This window comes from Solanum pennellii, chromosome 8, assembly GCF_001406875.1.
Source record: "Solanum pennellii chromosome 8, SPENNV200".
NCBI classification, from domain to species: Eukaryota; Viridiplantae; Streptophyta; class Magnoliopsida; order Solanales; family Solanaceae; genus Solanum; species Solanum pennellii.
This window is the reverse complement of record NC_028644.1, coordinates 65920355-65938928: the sequence shown is the minus strand read 5'-3', so window position 1 is coordinate 65938928 and position 18574 is coordinate 65920355. Positions and strand designations below refer to the sequence as shown.

At 35.5% G+C, this 18574-nt stretch overlaps 3 protein-coding genes across 4 annotated transcripts in view; 1 reads left to right on the top strand and 2 right to left on the bottom strand.

Moving 5' to 3' along the window:
* The first annotated feature begins 855 nt into the window (after window positions 1-855).
* On the top strand, window positions 856-8943 carry LOC107026738. The gene is made up of 13 exons (XM_015227818.2): window positions 856-1010; window positions 1133-1180; window positions 2178-2226; window positions 2310-2358; window positions 3994-4064; window positions 4709-4767; window positions 4981-5082; window positions 5439-5496; window positions 5675-5811; window positions 5941-5997; window positions 6983-7080; window positions 7942-8147; window positions 8632-8943. The coding sequence occupies exons 2-13, from the start codon at window positions 1169-1171 to the stop codon at window positions 8700-8702; spliced, it is 969 nt and encodes a 322-aa protein (XP_015083304.1). The 5' UTR covers window positions 856-1010; window positions 1133-1168; the 3' UTR covers window positions 8703-8943.
* Window positions 8944-9388: 445 nt separating this feature from the next.
* LOC107028691 (poly(U)-specific endoribonuclease-B) lies at window positions 9389-14266 on the bottom strand. 2 transcript variants are annotated; one of them, XM_015229857.2, is made up of 8 exons: window positions 14047-14266; window positions 13901-13966; window positions 13630-13683; window positions 12369-12461; window positions 12227-12292; window positions 10709-11317; window positions 10370-10441; window positions 9389-9860 (listed from the first exon to the last, which is right to left on the bottom strand). In XM_015229857.2, exons 1-8 carry the CDS (start codon window positions 14149-14151, stop codon window positions 9627-9629), a joined length of 1299 nt encoding a protein of 432 aa, XP_015085343.1. In that variant the 5' UTR covers window positions 14152-14266; the 3' UTR covers window positions 9389-9626. The 2 variants fall into 2 exon arrangements, with proteins under 2 accessions (XP_015085343.1, XP_015085344.1); XM_015229858.2 differs by having other exon boundaries at window positions 12369-12431; window positions 14047-14265.
* A 1250-nt stretch (window positions 14267-15516) lies between these two features.
* The window catches only part of LOC107028368, a 54208-nt gene continuing 51150 nt past the window's right edge, over window positions 15517-18574 (bottom strand). The window contains exon 52 of the mRNA XM_015229401.2: window positions 15517-18496. Coding sequence (XP_015084887.1) covers window positions 15799-18496 — 2698 coding nt within the window. The 3' untranslated portion in view covers window positions 15517-15798. The remainder of the gene's footprint in view (window positions 18497-18574) is intronic.

Sequence of the window (18574 nt, the reverse complement as noted above, 5' to 3'; positions counted from 1 at the left end):
AATATGTTGTGTATCAAAATTTTGGTTTAAAATATCCAATCGTGAACAGTTCCATTGCTATGCCACATACTGCTTCGTAATCATTGCATTAATTCTTTATAATTACATACTATAATCACAACAATAACTATGACTCAATTCCAAATAAGTTAGAGCGGTGATATGAAACCTAAGCAATAATAATGACTATTCTACGACAATGAGAAAAATCTTTATGATATTAACAATTTTAATTAGGGTCAGTTTTAACATATACATGATACATCGTATTATAATAAAAATAAATTCATGGAAGTTTGTAGTTGAAGGTCATCCATTTGAATTAAGTTAATTATGTTCTTGTATGGACACGATGTTCCACTTTACTTCGGAGTATTGTTGTTCAAGGCTTAATTTTTGGTCTCTACTTTTAACGTCAGATATTGTTCTATATAACTTCTTGGGATTTAGAAAATTTCGTTACTTCTGACCAACTATTTTCATAAAAATTTTCTTAAACTTTTTTTTTTATACTTAAATCTCTCTGACTAATAATTTTTGTATAACAAAAACAAAAATTTAAGAAAATATAGCATTTTAAAATTTTAGACAAACGCATTACCTTAAAATAAAATATTTTTGACAATATAGTGTAGGTATCGAAATTATGAATATTACCGAATGATGATAAGTAAACTTAATAAAATAGCAATTTATTTAGTACATAATAAAATTAAGAATATTTTGATATCATGATTATTATTTGCCACGTCATTACCCTCAACCAGATTCTTCTGAGATTTCTATGAAAACTCAGAAACTTTGGGGTTAAAAGTGTAATATTGAAAACTAAATAGGCGTCAAATAAAATTTCATCAAACTAATAATAATACCAAAATAACAAAGCCCTTTTTACTTCCGGCCACCGTCATCCGGAGAAAATCGACGGAAGCTGAAATCGGAAGACGACTGATTTTTATTCATTCAGTTTATGAAGATTACAGTAGCTTCTATGTTTTGAATAACTCTTGGTGAGTTTTTTTTTTTGTAACAATTTTTCTTCATCTTTTGAATTTTGCACAACTCAAATTCGTGTTTTTGATGTGACCTAAATGTTTGTTTGTTCTTCATTTGTATGCGTTTTTTTTTGCAGTTTATCAAATTGGGAACAAGGAGTGAAGCTGTTAGAATGGGGGAAGTGGTAATACTGTTAAAGACTTGATTTTTATTTAATGTTAAAGAGTATTTCATGTATGAGGTATGGGGTAATTGGGTGTGGGTGGGGTTGGTTGGGGGTTTATTTTTTGGTTTTTGAAATTTTGAGTATTTTGTTGATCATTGATTACTGTTACAGGAACTATGTTTTGCTTTGCGCCTTTGTATCAGAATTGTTTGTCTTAATATTGTTCCACAATAAGGTGTTTTTGTTGAGCATATAAGTTATAACAACATCCCTTCATGTTAGGAAATGCTCAGACAATTTTGGTTACATCTATTGCTCTTAGATACATGCATTTTATCTGCTAAGTTGTGCGGATTCATCACTTCCGTTGCTGCACTCGTGTTGGATTCTCCAAAAATACACACCTGTTAACATTTTTGAAGGATCCGAGCAATATAGTTTGTCTAGGTTTGACACCACAATGTTCTTTTTTTTTCTGGTGTGGGGGGAGGATCAGTTAGGGGAGAGGAAAAGCTTGTTGAGTTTTAAAACCTGCAGGAGTAGTAGATATGGTAGCAGCTACGTTCAACTCCTACCCACATTGTTACTGGTCTATGCTTACCTTGGATTAGGCAGAAGGCAAGAATTCATTTAGTGTTGCGTCTGTTGAGAATTGACAGCTAAACCTCTCCTTTGAGGGCATGTGAACATATTATATCTACTGAAGATTTGACTTACTATTTCAAGTAGTTCATTCTACGTCATTAGTAACGTATTAAATAAGTGAATAATTAGCAATAGTTGTTCAGTAATGGCACTCTTATTTGAAAAATGTGCTTTAAATTGTGAGTGCATATGTGTATCCACTTCTTTTGGAAGTGGAAGGATTAACTTTGGCGATTCCTTACTGCTCTTTATTTATATTGTTAAATGCTTATGACCTTTCTTGAAGTGAACAAGGAATAACTTTTGCAATGTTTTATTGGACATTATTTATATTTTCTATGCTTATAACCTTTCATTGGCTGCATGTTAGAATTATATGCGAGAGGAGGATGTAAAGCTGGACGCTGTACGGGCTAGATGTAACCTTCTCTTCATTTTTGTAGATGTTTTTTCTTTTTGGCCCTTAAATCATCCCATACTCATATTGCTCCGTTTCTGGCAGTTTCAAATGTTCTTAAAAGACATTCAGAGCTAGCAGAGCGTCTTTCTAGGTATTGGATTTAAGATACTTGATCCCTTTTACTGGTATATACATGAGTTTTCAAGTTTTTCAATAAATCTCACATCTTTTATAGAATTTCGCTCTAACCAAATGACACATAGTTAAAATTGCAAGCAAAGATATTATGCCTTCTATTTTAGGTTGAAGTTTAAGAAAGGAGTTGAAGAGTCGACTGCACAGGTTGGATATATGTGATCGTAGGATGACTACCAGTGACGTAGTCAAAATTTTCTTTAAGGGTGTTAAAAAATATGCAGTAAACAGTTTAGAGAAGTTTTTTTTTTGAGAAAATAAATAATTTAAAGAAGTTGGCGAGGGGGTGCACATAAAATTTTAATTATCACTACCTAATAATTAAGCTAAGTCATAGAACATTTGTTGTCTTTTTATAAGTTTTCCCTTTTCTTAAAAACAAGATTATTCTAAAAGCCTTGTAATTGTTAGGCACAGCAAAATAGAAAACTTGGGTATTAAACCTGTGGCCTTTATGACATTTTGAATGCCCCTAACTGCTGGCCAGGGCCCGTTTGGATGGGCTTAATAAAAGCAGCTTTAAAAAAGTACTTTTGAAAGTGCTGAAACTTATTTTTAAAATAAGCAGTTATGTGTTTGGATAAAAGTGCTGAAGTTGCTATGTCAAACGTGAAAAGGGAAAAATGGAAGAAAGAGATGTTAGGAATATGTTGTAATTTGGAGATTGTATAAAAATATTAAGGGCAAAAAGATAAAAATGTGGTCAACTTAAAACAGCTTATAAGCTAAAAAAAAAAAAAGCACCCCTACCTCAGCTTTTAACTTTTGGCTTAAAATACGTTTTTTTTAACTTAAAATAAGCTATTTTGAGTATTGCCAAACAGCTAAATAAGTCAAAAATCAGCTTTTAAGTCAGTTTGACCAGCTTTTAAGCTGAGCCAAACAGGCTCTAACTCTCTCAGTTGTAAGGTTGTTCATTTGATAATATATCCACATATACAATACTCCCTCCATCTCGATCTATGTGATGTAGTTTGACATGACACAGTGTTTAAAAAATAAAGAAAAACTTTTAAAACTTGTGGTCTAAAATAAGTCATAGATAGTTGTGTGGCTATATACCATTTCGTTAAGGATAAAATTGACATTTTAAAGTTAAATTGTTACTATAGAAATATGTCATTCGTTTCGGGACTGACTGAAAAGGAAAGTGAGTCGTATAAATTGGGACAGAGGGTGTAATAGTGTACCTATACATATTACAATTTTCCGGCGAAGTTTGCTCGTCTGACCACCCTTCTGCTTGTGTAGCTCCGCCTCTGATGACTTTGGGCTTAAAAAGGAAATTCTTTAATTGAAGAATGTGAATTGAGGACCATAAAGGTAAGGAAGAACGGAGTTCAGGAGAAGGGAAAAACAGCTAGAAAAGTTGAAAAGAAGATTTATCATCAACTTAATCTACTTAATGATCATGAGAGAACTTTTTAGCACAGAAATGGACTAATAAACAGAATTTCCTGTAATTTATTCTGTCAAAGCATGTAAGATCTGAAAAAAACATATTGAACGGTTGATCAAAAGGAAATACTCTTTGACTTGGTGCATCTATTTTATTTATAGAAGATTTAAACATATGAATTGTCTTTTCTAGGGATTCTGACAAGTCGATTTTTGATCGTCTACAAAAGGAATTTGAAGCTGCACGTGCTTCTCAAACTCAAGGTAACTTTGGTAGAATTATAGAGCACATCTTATTCTGATTTGCTCTTTCTCTTGCTCTTGTTTGTGTTCTATTTAGGTTCTGAGCACACAAATAGTACTGGAGTGATACATTTTTGGTATGGGACGTAATGTTTAGTCTCGTACTTGATTTCCCCTTGTCATTTTCTGCGTTTTTTTTGTACCATGTTTGATATCTGATCTAAGCTACTTAGCTTACCTTATAACATCAGTATATGGCTGCAAGTTTCTTAAAAAATTGTTACTTGAAAACTTAAAAATTGTTACTTGGAAAAAAAGCTTCTTATTTAAATATTGCTATGAAGTTTAATATTTACCTGGTTAACTTGTTTATCAAAAAAAGTAAATAGGAAAAAGAAAAGGAATTCGACTTGCTCAATCATTGTTGAATTCATGATGCTTGGACTATGTTCTTAGAGGGTATAGTTGTTTCAGTAACTGATGTATGTGGTGGAGGTACCTCATATTATAAATAAGCATTGCTTTTTTACTCTATGTTACTTGTTCCACAAATAGTGATGAGTTCTATTCCTTGATCAATCCTGGTTGGTCTTCAGTTGTCCTTCAAATGTACTTCTTCTAGTCTGGACAGTAGGATATTCCTGTCTCATTCAATTCTTTTGCAGAACTCATCTTAAAAGGTGAGCAATGGAATGATGGCTTATTGGCAACAATAAGAGAGCGGGTATGTATGGTTAAATTATTCGTTCAGCTTCAATTTGATGGTTCCTTAAGATACTTCCTTCCCAACCAAGGAATCAGTAATCTGGCTTTTTCTCTCATCACATTAGCGGATGCCGGATTCAGAAACCTGCATGTTTTAGCTTACTGATCAACTATTCTGCTTTTGGTCAGATTCTCTCACATGTTTTTTGTTACGTGATTCAATTTATTTTAGGTACACATGGAGGCTGAGAGAAAGGCTATGCAAATACCAGGGGATACAACCCAGTTGCCAATTCCATTTCATGATAAAATTACCTATAAAGTTGGGAATAAGGTAAGTTGTGCCTGGTCACTACAATTTATCATGGCTTATTAGGAGAAATTATTTTTGAATGATCCTTTTAAGTTATTACCTGTTCAGATTTCTGGATTGTGAAACAATTTTCTCGTAATGTCTAATTTGTTTGTTGGTCAACTCTTATTATTGGAGTAGCTTTGTATTTTCATTTCCTTTCTGTATCTTAGGTCTCCACTAAATGCTGATTCATGTATAGTTCAGTTTATCTTGGGTGATATTATTTTCTACTTTTATTATCACAACAAGTTGGCTGTGCTGATGGGGCTTGGAATTGTGAGGGATATGGACCTGACTTTGTTTTATCCCTTGTTTGTTCTTTTTTCTTTGTGCAGGTTATTTGTTGCTTGGATGGAGCAAGGATAGGCATACAATATGATACTTCATATGCAGGTACTTCATGTGCTATTGTCTAGTGGCGGCTACAATTCTCCAGTGGGAACATTCCAGTACATACTTAGATATACCTGTACAAATTTCCCAAATGAAGTTTATTGTGTTGGAGTTGGGTCAAAATTTTGATTTTTCATCTAGACTACTGGTGAATGATGTCGATTTGTCTAATTTACAGGCGAATCTTGTGACCTATACCACTGTGTGCTTGAGAGCAAGTCATTTCTGGAGAAGATGACTGTTCTGGAACATACAATTCCTTTTTTCTTGCCAATACGTGAAGCTGAAAATGAGTTTCTCTCGTCAAATGCAATAGTATGATCACTACATCACTTGTATTAGATCCTGTTTTAATATGTCATTGCTTCATTGTTATTAGATCCTACCTCTTTCATACATAGTACTGACTGGATACTTCTGAACTTGTATTCATGATTTCTTCAGAGATTTATTGACCATGTTGGAGATCTGTTGCAAGCGTATGTAGATAGACGGGAACAGGTATGCCCTAACTTAAAAATAATGAAGTACCAGAGCTCTTCCCTCTTTTGTTGGTGAAAGATATTACTCATCTGTTTCTTGCTCAGTCATGGGCTTGAATCACACGCATACTCTCCTTCGCAACTGTGCTTTGGGGACTCTTCAAATTTTTTAATCATTTACTAGATCCACAGAAGATTTGGTTGAATAATTAGGACAAAGTAGGGGCAGAGCAGTAGTAGAATTGAAGGAGGTGGAATCATCTTTGGGTTGGACAGTGGATAAACAAGGTAAAGGAAACCTAGATGACTAAATAGAGAGGATTTCAGCTTAACATTGTAATAAAGATAATTATAGATATAGAAGATATTTAATGGAAAGCAGAAAAAAGATATCATGTCCTTAACGATAAAGCTTGCTTAATCTTTTCTGTTGGCTAGACCAGACTCCTGTAAGTTGTAACTAGTTGTGACTATTTTCTGGAATGTGTTAGTTTCCTGGTGCTAGACTAGTATAGTTTTGTTTTACAGGAGCAATCTCATTCGCTGAGTCTTTTGTAACTTTTGATGCATCTTCTTGATGCCTTTAATGAATTCTCATTGCTTCATAAAAAAAATGAGAAGAGTTGAGGCTTGTGGGATGTAATTGTAATTCAGAAATTCAAGATAAGAAAATTAACGTCTTTAGTATTTGGAAGGAATTGTGTTGAGGGGATGAAGTTAACGTATGATGGATAACATAGAGAGTGTCTAGCTATTTTAGTGATTTAATAGGGTTTCCTTCAGTGCCGTTTAGACATAAATTTACTTTACCTATCAAAATATATTTCAGTGACATTTGCATTGGTGAAATACAACTTGTTCTTAAAGGGTTGAAGATCTTCTAGATACTCCTCCTCATTTGTAATTAGGAAACCTGTAACTTGTCGTGGCAGGTTTCTGTTTTTTGTGGAAATAGAATACAAGTCGTTACCTTCTCAAAAAAAAATACAACTTGTTCTTTGCAGGTTCGGCTTATTAAAGAGTTGTATGGAAATCAAATTGGTGAACTCTATCATAGTCTTCCATACCATATGATTGAGTTTGTGATTGAAGATTTTGATTCGTATGCCTTCTCTTCCTTTCTGTTATTGTATCTTCTGTTTCACTGTGCGTCACTGGATGTTGAATTTGAATTTCTTATTTCATTTTGGTGTTTCCAACTTTGATCTTTCCTGTGTCATTACTGGTCTTGGAAGTACTGAACAGAAGAAATAAGTGAACCAGATTTTGTTGTTTAGGCTGCAGAAGCATGAATATAATAAGCTTCCAACTTGAATATCAGTATGCAAAGATACTAACAATACCGTGAACTATGAAGCAGATTATATATATATATATATATATATATACATACTTGTATAGTTCAACTATCGTGGTGCAATACTTGATTAACTTGGTATTAAGAATAAACGTTATCAGCCTATAGCACAGCCTCCATTCTCCTGTTGTGTCCAAACACAACTTTGTTGATATGCCCGACAATCTTCTATCAATAATTGTCTAAAGGAAGGAAAATATTATAGATATAGAAGGAAATCTCGATAGAAAATATTTTGATTGAAGCTTGTGATTTAGTTTTTGACGCAGCAAGTAAGGGAAACCTACAGGTTGGGCCGGGGCTCTGCGCTCTTTCTTTCTGTGTGGGACGATACCGGGGAGAGAGGGGAATGCGTCGAGGCGGCGTGATATGTAGCAAATTCTTCATTTTCTGATTGGGTATATGTGACTTGCCGTTGTGTGCGTCTGACTAACAATTTTTTTGGTCAAATGTTTCATTCGATCTCATTATATGTATGTGTCTAGAGCAAATGTTTTTGACCTGTAATCTTGGTTACTACAGAGAGTGCTACTCCAGTACTCTACATATTTTAATTATGGGTTAACTTGCAAGGTCCAACTCTTACCAACATTTATGTCCTTGCAGCAAGGTGACAGTGGGTCTGAGATATGCAGATCTGATCTCTACACTTCCCACTGGGGTTAGTGTCCTGGCATGGCCTATGCACCAATCCAAGAGATCTTCTGATAAAATTGCCTCGCATCTGAAAGGAAATGGAGTTGGAAGTCACCCTATCCCAGCGCGTTTGACGTATGCAGAGCATGCACTCCGGACCATGGGTCTGCCACAAGGTTTTGCTTCTTTTTCTGAATTGCCCTCTATTACTGTATGTATAAATTGTTTGACAATGCATATTCTGTGTTCTTCATGAAGAACCCCAGATATTTTTGTGCTATTCATGATTCTGTGTTTACCTTTAATTTGAAAAACAAAACAAAACAAAGAGCTCCTTATACCTGCTTTGAGTTTTTGGTGTTTATGAGATTGAGTTGCTAGAATGATAAGTAATGTCAGGCATAAAAAAGGTTAAAAGGACAGTTACAGCAATACAAGCATGCATACTTAGCTTTACCTCAGATTGAAAGACCAAAACAAGGCATTAAGTATCACTTGTAATTAGCATTTCGTTTACATGGTGATTTAAAGGCTAAACCACGAAAATTCTTCTGGTGACAAAATATCTGCGTTAAAATACTCCCGAAGCTTCTTTGATGTTGATTTGAATTTTATGTATTGATCGGGATGCTGAGTAACTGACATCTTTGCTTCTTGCAGCATATGCAGAAATTGTCTTGAATCTTCGTCAAGCTCTGCAGGACATGTTTCCTCACACAAGCTCCACATAGTTGTAGTTATTCGTGACCTGTAGTAGCGCCTTGTTGCATTCTGTGTAGCGGATGATCTGGTTGTAAACTGAATGTTTTTCCCCTTTATACATGTATAGTTTGAAAATCCAGCGTAGTGAGGCGTGAACCCCTTCTTTTGGCAACTCTTTAACTTAGTTCAGGAAAATTTGCCTTTGTTATTTGTTCTAACGATTATGTTTTTGCCTTTTGGGGAAGAAATGGAATAGAATTTACAATCATCCGTTTCTAGTCTTCATTTAGATTTTTTCTCCATTACAGGACTTGGCCTCGACAAGTTAACACTTCAATTATGAGTATGCATACTTAAACATCTTAATCCGTCTCTATTACGAAATGATTATCTTAACACCACTAAAATTCATGTGGCACGTCAGTGTTGGGTGTCCACGAGACACACTGGGAGCAAGTTAAAGTGTTTAGTTGCTAGTTAAGGTGTCTAGATGCGTACTCTTAAAGTTTGAGTGCTTACTTGCAAATGAATATCAATCTAACTTTTGCAACAACAACTATAGAATTTTACGACACGGTCTAGTGTTTTCTCCTAAGATTTTCAATTTGCTCAAAAGATATCCTTATGGTTTTGAAAGATCAATAATCTGCAAAAGAAATTGAAAGAAGGCCATTTACAGAACCAGTTAATTTTTTTTGAAAGAAGACACAAAATGAAAAGAGAAGAACTGATCAAATATCAAGAAATAAAACTGCAAGTTATTCCCAGAGTATTCACTGCTGAGCAACAATCTTTATGTTAAAACTCAGCATTTCATTTCACCAGCAGTTCGAATATGACAGCAATAGAAGCGCGGATAACACAAACAAAGAATGTTTCTTAAACAAATGGTAAATGTCTCACAAAACATATTTTGTTCAGTTGTGGAGATCACAGAATGATGTGTGTGACATTCAACATTCAGCAACAGGGAAAGCAGAGCCAATGCTATCTCCCAATCGATAACATCTAATATTAACAGGATATGGGCCAATCTCGACGTGGTTTTCCTCCCCTCCAACAAAGTAACAGAGAGTGTAGATGGCAACTTCAAATTCAGGGCTAACTCCAATCAAACTGCTTGACACAGATTTGAGGACACCGTTCCATTCAAACTGTATAGTGAGTAGTTGAGTTTCTGAGTCGGGCTGAATTTGGAAAAGAGAACTTCAGTTAACACGCTGAGTGAATACAAATAGATGGCGGAAAAACTAAGGTAGATATACTCTTTTACACCAATACATCAGCATCTTTGAACAAGATTCTGCATTTCCATATGATATGGTTGATATATATATACTTGACAATGTTGTTTACAGAATGAAATTTTCTCCAGAGATTGTTAGTTACTCCCTCCGCTACAATTTGTTTGTTGTACTTTCCCCTTTTTAGTCCGTTTCAGAAGAATGTTTTTTCCTTTTCCGGTAACTCTCTAATTCCAACTTTCCACATGACATGTTTAAGACCACTAGATTAAAGAATGTTTTGGTACATTCTACATATCTTTAGTTCAAGATCACAAAATTCAGATGTTCGCTTTACATGTAATTTCTTACTAGAACACTTACTAGATTCAGAAAAGATTAGTGATTCATGTATCAGGTATCAAAGTCTGTTTATTGCTTAGACAACTAAATTAAAGATTGGTATGACTTACAATCTCTCCACGCCTTCGGGGGAAAATATATCCTTGATAGTCAACATTGCCCTTAGCTTCCTCTAAATAGAACTGCGAAGGATAAAACAAGTAAGAAGAATATAAGCTTTTCTTATTCTTTCCACAGCTCAGAAATTCTGCACTTCAATGCAGTTTAGGGTGAAAAGGACAAAAAACTAAGGATAAGGTATGAAATCTATTGAACGATGACTGATTTGTCGTGTTCCTCTCCTAAATGAATTTTAAAATGCACATTACTATGGAAATTTACAACTAATTCTAAGTAGAGGGGAAGAGTAATGTCATAGATACAATATATATGAAAAGCAGTAATTGCACCTGAAGCCAGTTGTGAAATCCAGACACCTCTTTCTCCCCGCGTTCCTTAATCTCTCCAACAAAAACATGTTCAAAAGCTGAAGAGCTAGCGGATGTACCACCTCGACTATAAAGGTCGAACCAGAGACGTGTCAACATTCTCTTAAATTCTTCATAATCACCAGAAATTATGCCTTTCAATGACAGATACTTGTGCAGATATTTAATTGGTGCAGTTCTACTGATCTCTTCTATGAATGCTGTTTGTTCTCGCTTTTCTTCAGGTGTTACATTCTCCTTAACACCCTGATTTGGATTATAATTATCCAAAAGGGAACAGAAACGAGAATAAGAAGGCTTGTTAAATACGTCGTCATTCAGCCAGGAAAATAAGCACCCTTCTGCCATATCATCCTTATTGTACACCTTTTTCCCTTCACCACACTCAATCTGGTAATCTTTCCCTGGAACTAAGCGGTTAAGATCAAGTTCCCAGAGCTTGTTGCAAGCTTTCGATAAGTCTGATAGCTCTTCTTCGGAGGGTTCCATGTCAACTCCATATTCAACCTCATTGGAGTAATCTTGCTCATCAAGAGGCTTTTTGTAATTGTTCCAAGAATCCATTTTTACCTGTTGCAGCATATTCATAATTTTCATATAGTAAGCATAAATTAAGAACATGTAATCATAAGAAAAGAACGTGGTCACCAATTCCCATAAAGAGTTATTTCAACAACAAGAAGAGCGGAACTAGCAAGTATACTTCAAAATGACGAATATTTTTATAGTGGAAAGGGATCTTAGAATGCTTCAAAATTTAGTTTTTAGTATTTGTAAACTCTATGCTCCAATGCTCTCAGAAGCACGGTTGCCATTGGAACTCCTTTCCCCCTCGAACCTATCAATGCCAAGTTATTCTCAAATTATCTGTTAGTTGATATAGGTTTCCACTCCATATCAATTACCACCCATATATGTTCATTAACTACTTTATATAAAGCTCCTAAGATTTGATATCATTAGAGGGAAGGAAAAATGAAGGTTAGAAGAGTTGTGTCTAAACATCTCTTAGTAGTTTTTTGCCAAGCCTCACAAGTAAGACGGTAGCATTGCACTGTTCTGAAACCAATCAGGGCAGACAAGATGTAGTTAAAATTGCATTGCATAACCTACAATCTTTGATCAAGTCGATACCTCAAAATTTTTTCACACTCACTAAACTTCCACTCATCCATAAATTTGTATAAGAAAGATTTTGAAAACTCAGTCTCCTCCCACAATAGAGACATTCCACAACCTAGTTCTAACCTCATGATTAGTTATGATTTCTAAATCCTATGATCCACCTATATCTTCACTCGTGTTCAATTGCTGAGAAAACATTAACACCTAGCTTTCACTATAGTTTGATCAGATACTATCATTTATCATAACCTTCTATCTAGTAACAAGAAAAGAAAGCTTGTCTAGACGAAAACTATCCACTCCTTGTTTGTGGTTTAGACAGTATATTAGTTCTCTATGTTGTAGAACAATAACCTGTTGGTGCCGTTTAGTAGGCTTTTTCTGGACAGTCTCCCAGCCTTCACTGTTTCCCTCGCCCTCCTGCAGATACCAGTAAAACATGTGAGTATTCACGAGGAAGATTAGAATAAATATGATAATTGAGCAAGACCAAAACCTTTTGGTTCCAACAGCTTTGGTTGACATTGTCTCTCCTTTCGTCTTCATTTCTTTGGTACCCCTGAGGTGAAGCTTGCATGTTTTGAGACGGCTGAGAACAATTATTGTTCAAACAGAAAACAACATACTACTACACAGTGACTACATAAATATTTCACCCTCATGACATTATTATACTTATCGCTTCATTCTTCAACTCACTTGAGATCTTACACAAGACGCTGTTCTTTCAGTTTAGAAATAATTTCCATATGAAAAAATTAGAACCGACTTTTATTGCCTTTCAAACAGTTACTTGTAAAACTTTGCGTCACATGCAATACCATTTCACGAGATTTTTCTTATCAATTCAGCATTTGCATCTTGTTCTGTCATATTGCATAAATCAACTGTACAAGCAGCTCCGCACCTTCTTTGCACAAACAAGGAGAGAAAAACAATCACACTTCTCCTTCCCCATCCCATCCCATCCCATCCCATCACCAAACGAATTCTTTGGATTAACTAATAAAACAATGAGGACGACTATATGTCGGTCACAAACTAGTTGGGAATTGTTATATGAATGGCTGGAGGCACAACTTTAGCTACTGGGCTACTGGGTTTGAACATGTGGCAGAAACGGGATTTTCACTAAGGAGATACAATATCTAAAGAAGTAAACAAACGAAGAATCCAAAGGGGTTCAATATCTCTACTATATATACATAAAAGATAATTTTGACAATGGTATATAGTATAATTTTTAGACCAAGGGGGTTAGAGGTATCCTAACTCCTCCCCTGGTTCGAACCCAATAGCTTTGGCTCAAATTCTATATTTGTGTTAAAAAATTCATTTGATATGTACAATAATCTATCTAGAACCTAGTAAGTAACAAGAACTATGGTCTAGAACCCATATATTAAAAATCCCGGCTTCACCTTTAGCTTTATGAGTCCTCTATATCCATTCACACTCTATTTGGGCCAGTCTCACTGTATTTGGGTTATTCTATGAAGCAAGAAATCCCATCACACTACAGAAACAGAATCAATCTAGAGATCAATGGCAAGTTTAATCATCACTGTAAAGATTCAAATTTTACTTAAAAAAACTACATTTTGACCACAAAAGCTACTCTACAAACAAGAAAACTTGAGACAAAAAAACATATAATTCAAGAATTGGGAGTCTCATATTCATGACATTTACACCATAGAATCTTAAAGACACTATAAAACAAACAACAACCAATAAAAAAAAAAACTTGTATGCACCTTTTGGGGCATCATGTGAGGCCTTGATTCCTCATTTCTCCCATATCTCTCATCCTGCAAGAAAATTCAAACTTTTACAAAGGTATTAACATGGATGGCCTATCGAAAACAAACACTCATTCATCTCAACGTAGATAAGATCTGCATACACTCTGCGCTCCCCACTCTTGAAATTACAACTTATTTGTTATTATTATTAATAAGGGATTAAAAAAAAATCCAAACTTTAAAATTAAATTCAACCCTAATATCCTAACAAATCAAGAAAAACCTGTCTATTATATCCAGTTCTACTATCACTATTAACCCCATCATCTTCCTGCTCCCCTGTCACCACCTGCACATATTAGCATAACCCCATAAACATACAGTTAAAAAAGATTGAATCTTTATAAAGTGTCAGTCTTGGGTGCTAACCTGCGCCCAACTGGATCTTGACCGTTCATCACGATCTTGATTGTCTCTTTCATTTTCATCATTGCCCAAAGCCACATTCAACAACCCTTTTACTAAACCTTCCATTGTTGATCAAATCAACAACAGGGAATTGTTATATTTTTTTTTTATAAAAATTGATTTTAAAAATTATATATATATATATTTTTGAGAGATTACTGGTATTGTGTTGATCTGATAGTGGTGGAATTTAATAGTTGCAGTTGAATGAAGTTAAGTGAGGCGGGTAATGGCATTTATGTGAATATCTTGATGTTTGAGGTTCTTTGGTTATATTTTGCCGACAGGAGGGACTTAAATGACTATGAACATGTTGTTGACATTAACGTAAGAAAGTCCTGCAAGATAATTTTTGAACACCAATAAAAGGAAGACATCTGTCCTGCTTGATTTGGTTGATAATATAAGAAATAAAATATCCTAGCATTAATACTCTCTTTTTATAACTGGATATGGTACGGTAGATATTGAATTATCATGAAAATTTAAATTTTTGATATTGCGATCTCGATAATTCCGTATTTTGATATTTGATACGGCATTTGAAATTTTTTATATATAAGAAAAAATCAAAAATATTGCACCAAAGTGTATAAAATTAATTATTTGAAAATTTTTATATATAAGAAAAAATAAAAAATATTGCACCAAAATGTATAAAATTAATATTCGAAATTTTTTATCTATAAGAAAATATCAAAAATATTGCACCAAAGTGTATAAAATTAATTATTTAGACATCAAAATTTTGACTATCCATATGGGTAATTATATAGAATGACAAACTAATAATATAGAATAAATATAATAGCTATCGTGTGATTTATTTGTGTTCAATAGCAAATTATTTGTTACTCTCTCTCTCCCCTCATATTCTCGCTCGCCACTCTCCCTCGTTCGCTCGCCTCTCTCGCTTTATACAATAAAATTGTATAAATTGTGTTTCTAATTGTATAAAGCGAGAAAAAATTGTATATACACATATAAATAAATATGTTTTCATCTTATACACTTATAATTATACAATGAAAATACTCCCCTGCCCAAATCTCTTTTGCCTTTCTCTCTTTCTCGTTTTATACAAATTCAAATTGCATATAATTTCTCTCTTTCTAATTTTATACACTTCGTTTTATACATTCACTTCAATTGTATATGTATACCGAATTATACATATACATTTTTTTACCATGGAGCGCAATTATACAAACTTTACTATAACATACAAATATGAATTTTGTGTTTACTATATATGAAAGTTGCTCATCATTTACAAATCTTGCAGCCTCTCTAGAGCAGATCCCGTTCATAAATTTTGAAAATACTGAAGTGCATTTGAGGCAAAATAAATACCTTACAAAAAACTACTTGAAACCATCATAAATTTCAGCAAACATAGGAAACAATGAAAAATGAAGACTGTAACATGGATGACTGTAAGCTTAAGGAGCTTTTGATTGCTGTAAAATTACGAGTAACAAAATTTAAGAAAGGAGCCTCTTAGGAAAATCCATAACAAAGTCATTGTGATCCCAATGGTACAACTATGTACATCAATACACAGTTCCGACTGTACAAACTACTCGAGACTACTTTTCGATTAAGATGGAAGTAGAGCCACAAATCAGTATTTCTCCAACGGGGAAAGCAAAATCAAGAAAGCTGCTTTGTTTATTGGGTTAGTAGAAACTGGAATATAATGAATCAAACTTACTATGGCTCGATGTGAAACTGTGGGTCATCGATAACTCTCATTGGCTTCCAATCAGATTCTTCTCTGGGCTGTCTGAGAGCAACAAAATGAAGTGCATCACTGTGCACTTGGTAGATATGACATGCCCAGGGATATGAATCTGGGGCTTCCCAGATCTTTTGTTCTTCAAATAGCGTCTCCTCGATCAATGTTTCTGCAACACAGTATGCAGCATTTGGTTCAGGCTCAGCAAAATCAGGTACAGCTACACATCCAGGAGAGACAAAGCCCTCAGGAGCACGAGGGTGCCAAATTGATATGGGATTGGTGTAATCATCTAAGCAGTTCCTCCACACCAGGTCATAGCCGACTGGGAGGGCGAATAGTTTGTCAGAAAAACGATATACAGCTGAAACATTAGGAGGATGAGAACCAACATGAGTAATATCTCCAATTGAGATGTACCCATGGGGTAAACCGGAAGGGCGCCAGATACTACAGATCCCATCATCTTCTGAAACATTCTTCCGGCACAATGTACAACGACCTTTCAACTCTCGCTCACTGCTCCATACCTTAGAAAATGTGATAGCATGTTGAACAAATTTCCTTCTATCGGAGATGGCGCCCCAGGAAGCCAGCCCCCTTGATTCAATTATAGGCTTTTTCTGGCTAAATGAATCTCTTCCATCATTATCATTCGATGCAAAGGATACATGTCTCTGGCTTGAAGGAACCTTTAGCTGCAGACATGCCACGTCAGTTTGATATGCTTTCCATATCTTACGCACGACTGAACAAATTCTTACAGCTTGAGGCACCTCAGTTTCATCTTCAGTGTTGCACTTTATTACCCGGACAAACTTCTGAGACCTTCGGAATTTTTTGACATGAATTATTAAGTGAGAAGGTCTAGGGTAGCCAGCTTTTGCTAATTCAAGTGCCATGAGTTCTTCCCAAGGTACATCCCACATGATTTTACAGGGCTTCTTGTCCATCTTATCAGCAGACAAACACTGGAGAAGCATGACCCGTTTATTAGTCACCAAAACAATCCGCGAATAAGGAACCATAAAATGATTTTCATAATAATCAGACAAGGCAAATTTAGAAGGCTCTTTAAAAAGTTCAGTGCAACCAAAATGGCGGCTCTCTTCAGCAAGGTGAAGTATCACTTGACCCTGTGCTTCTCGCTCACTGTAATCTCTAAGTATATTGTCTGCATGAATAGCACGGGGATTTCTTATCCTATGGAAGGTGGTCTTGTTGCTAAGGATTTCAATGCAACGAGAACAACTGGCACCAATCCCGTCGACAGTCAATGAAAAGAAGTCCAATGCTCCACTCACTGGTTGAGCAACGAACCCCACAACAGCTCGTCCAAGCCCATGGGCAAAACCAAGAAGGCCATGTTGTCTAGCACTCTCCACAGGCCTTGTCACTACCCCAGAAACTCCGAATGCAACACCTTGTGCCAGGGCTTCAGTCCCTTGCCTGATCCCTTCACCAACTCCAGTTATTCTTCTTGACCATATCTGCTTTGAACGCAGCTGCAAAAACTGTCCATCTGTTGATAGTTGAGCAAAGCCTTTGCTGAGAGAGGCTAAAGTTGAGCTTGTCATACCCAGCACATCCACTGAAAATATTAAATGCAGAGGGTTATGAATTAAATCTCTAAAAATACGGTTTCCCACTGCAGAAATGACGGAACTTTTTCTCATAAATCTGTCTCTGCGGATCACTTTTCTTAAATGGATCTGTAATTTAAAGGCATTTCCAACAGCCGACAGTACTGGGCCCCATACGCCTAGAACCCCATCTGGTCTTTGAGCAGGTGCACTCTCTAATGACAACTTCAGTCTTAGTTCAGATATATCAATCAAGTCCACACGTATTTCAGGATCAACCTGGCTGACACTAGAACTGTTTGGTAGGCGATCCAGTTGAAGATTGTTATAGAAATCTATAAAAGCCCAAATTATCGGCTCATGAATGTTAAGCCTCCAGCATTTATCTGTTACCCTTACATGAACATATGGGTATACCTGAACACCATCAATGTTCTCATTGCGCACTGTAAAAGTCATCTTGAGGACTGGATGATGCATATCAATGTTTTGTTCAGGTGCCAGAAGTACAGGCATCAATGTGAGGGGCAGTTGATTGTCAAGCTGCAAGTACCCCAATATAAGCTTAAACTTGCTAGTAGTTCCACCATCATATCCAGTAGAGTAGGATATGAATACTCTGTCTAGATACAAATATAATACCTCTCTAGGTCTATGGTCCACAACAGAAACCCCAATTGCACCCAACTCAACTGTAACTTGTAAATGAGATCCATTCTCCTGCATCTGGTTCTGTATGTGAGAACTGCCAAGATTTCCAACTTCTGCTAGAGACATGCTCCCTTCTTTTGAACTTAATAATGCTGCTCCCTCATCAATAAACCTAGCAACCCTGACATCAGCCATATCTATAACATGGAAAAGCAAGCCTAATCCATCACTTTCAGAACAGAACCCTGACTTCTCCAAATCAAATTTCCAGACCCTAGAGCTATTGCCACTGTAAATCTCAGCATCAATAAGTTTTTGGCCATAGGGATTCTCCCATGAAAAGTTTGTGGTTGAAAGAGGGAGTAGCTGGATCCATGCATCATTGCCAAATCCAGATTGCCGAAGTCTAATGACCTTTCTCTTCGTCCTGTTTTCGATCCTATCAAGCATATATAGTAGATTAATGAGACAAGATTTGAATTAATCAGAAGCTTGAAATAACAGAGCCTGTGACTGT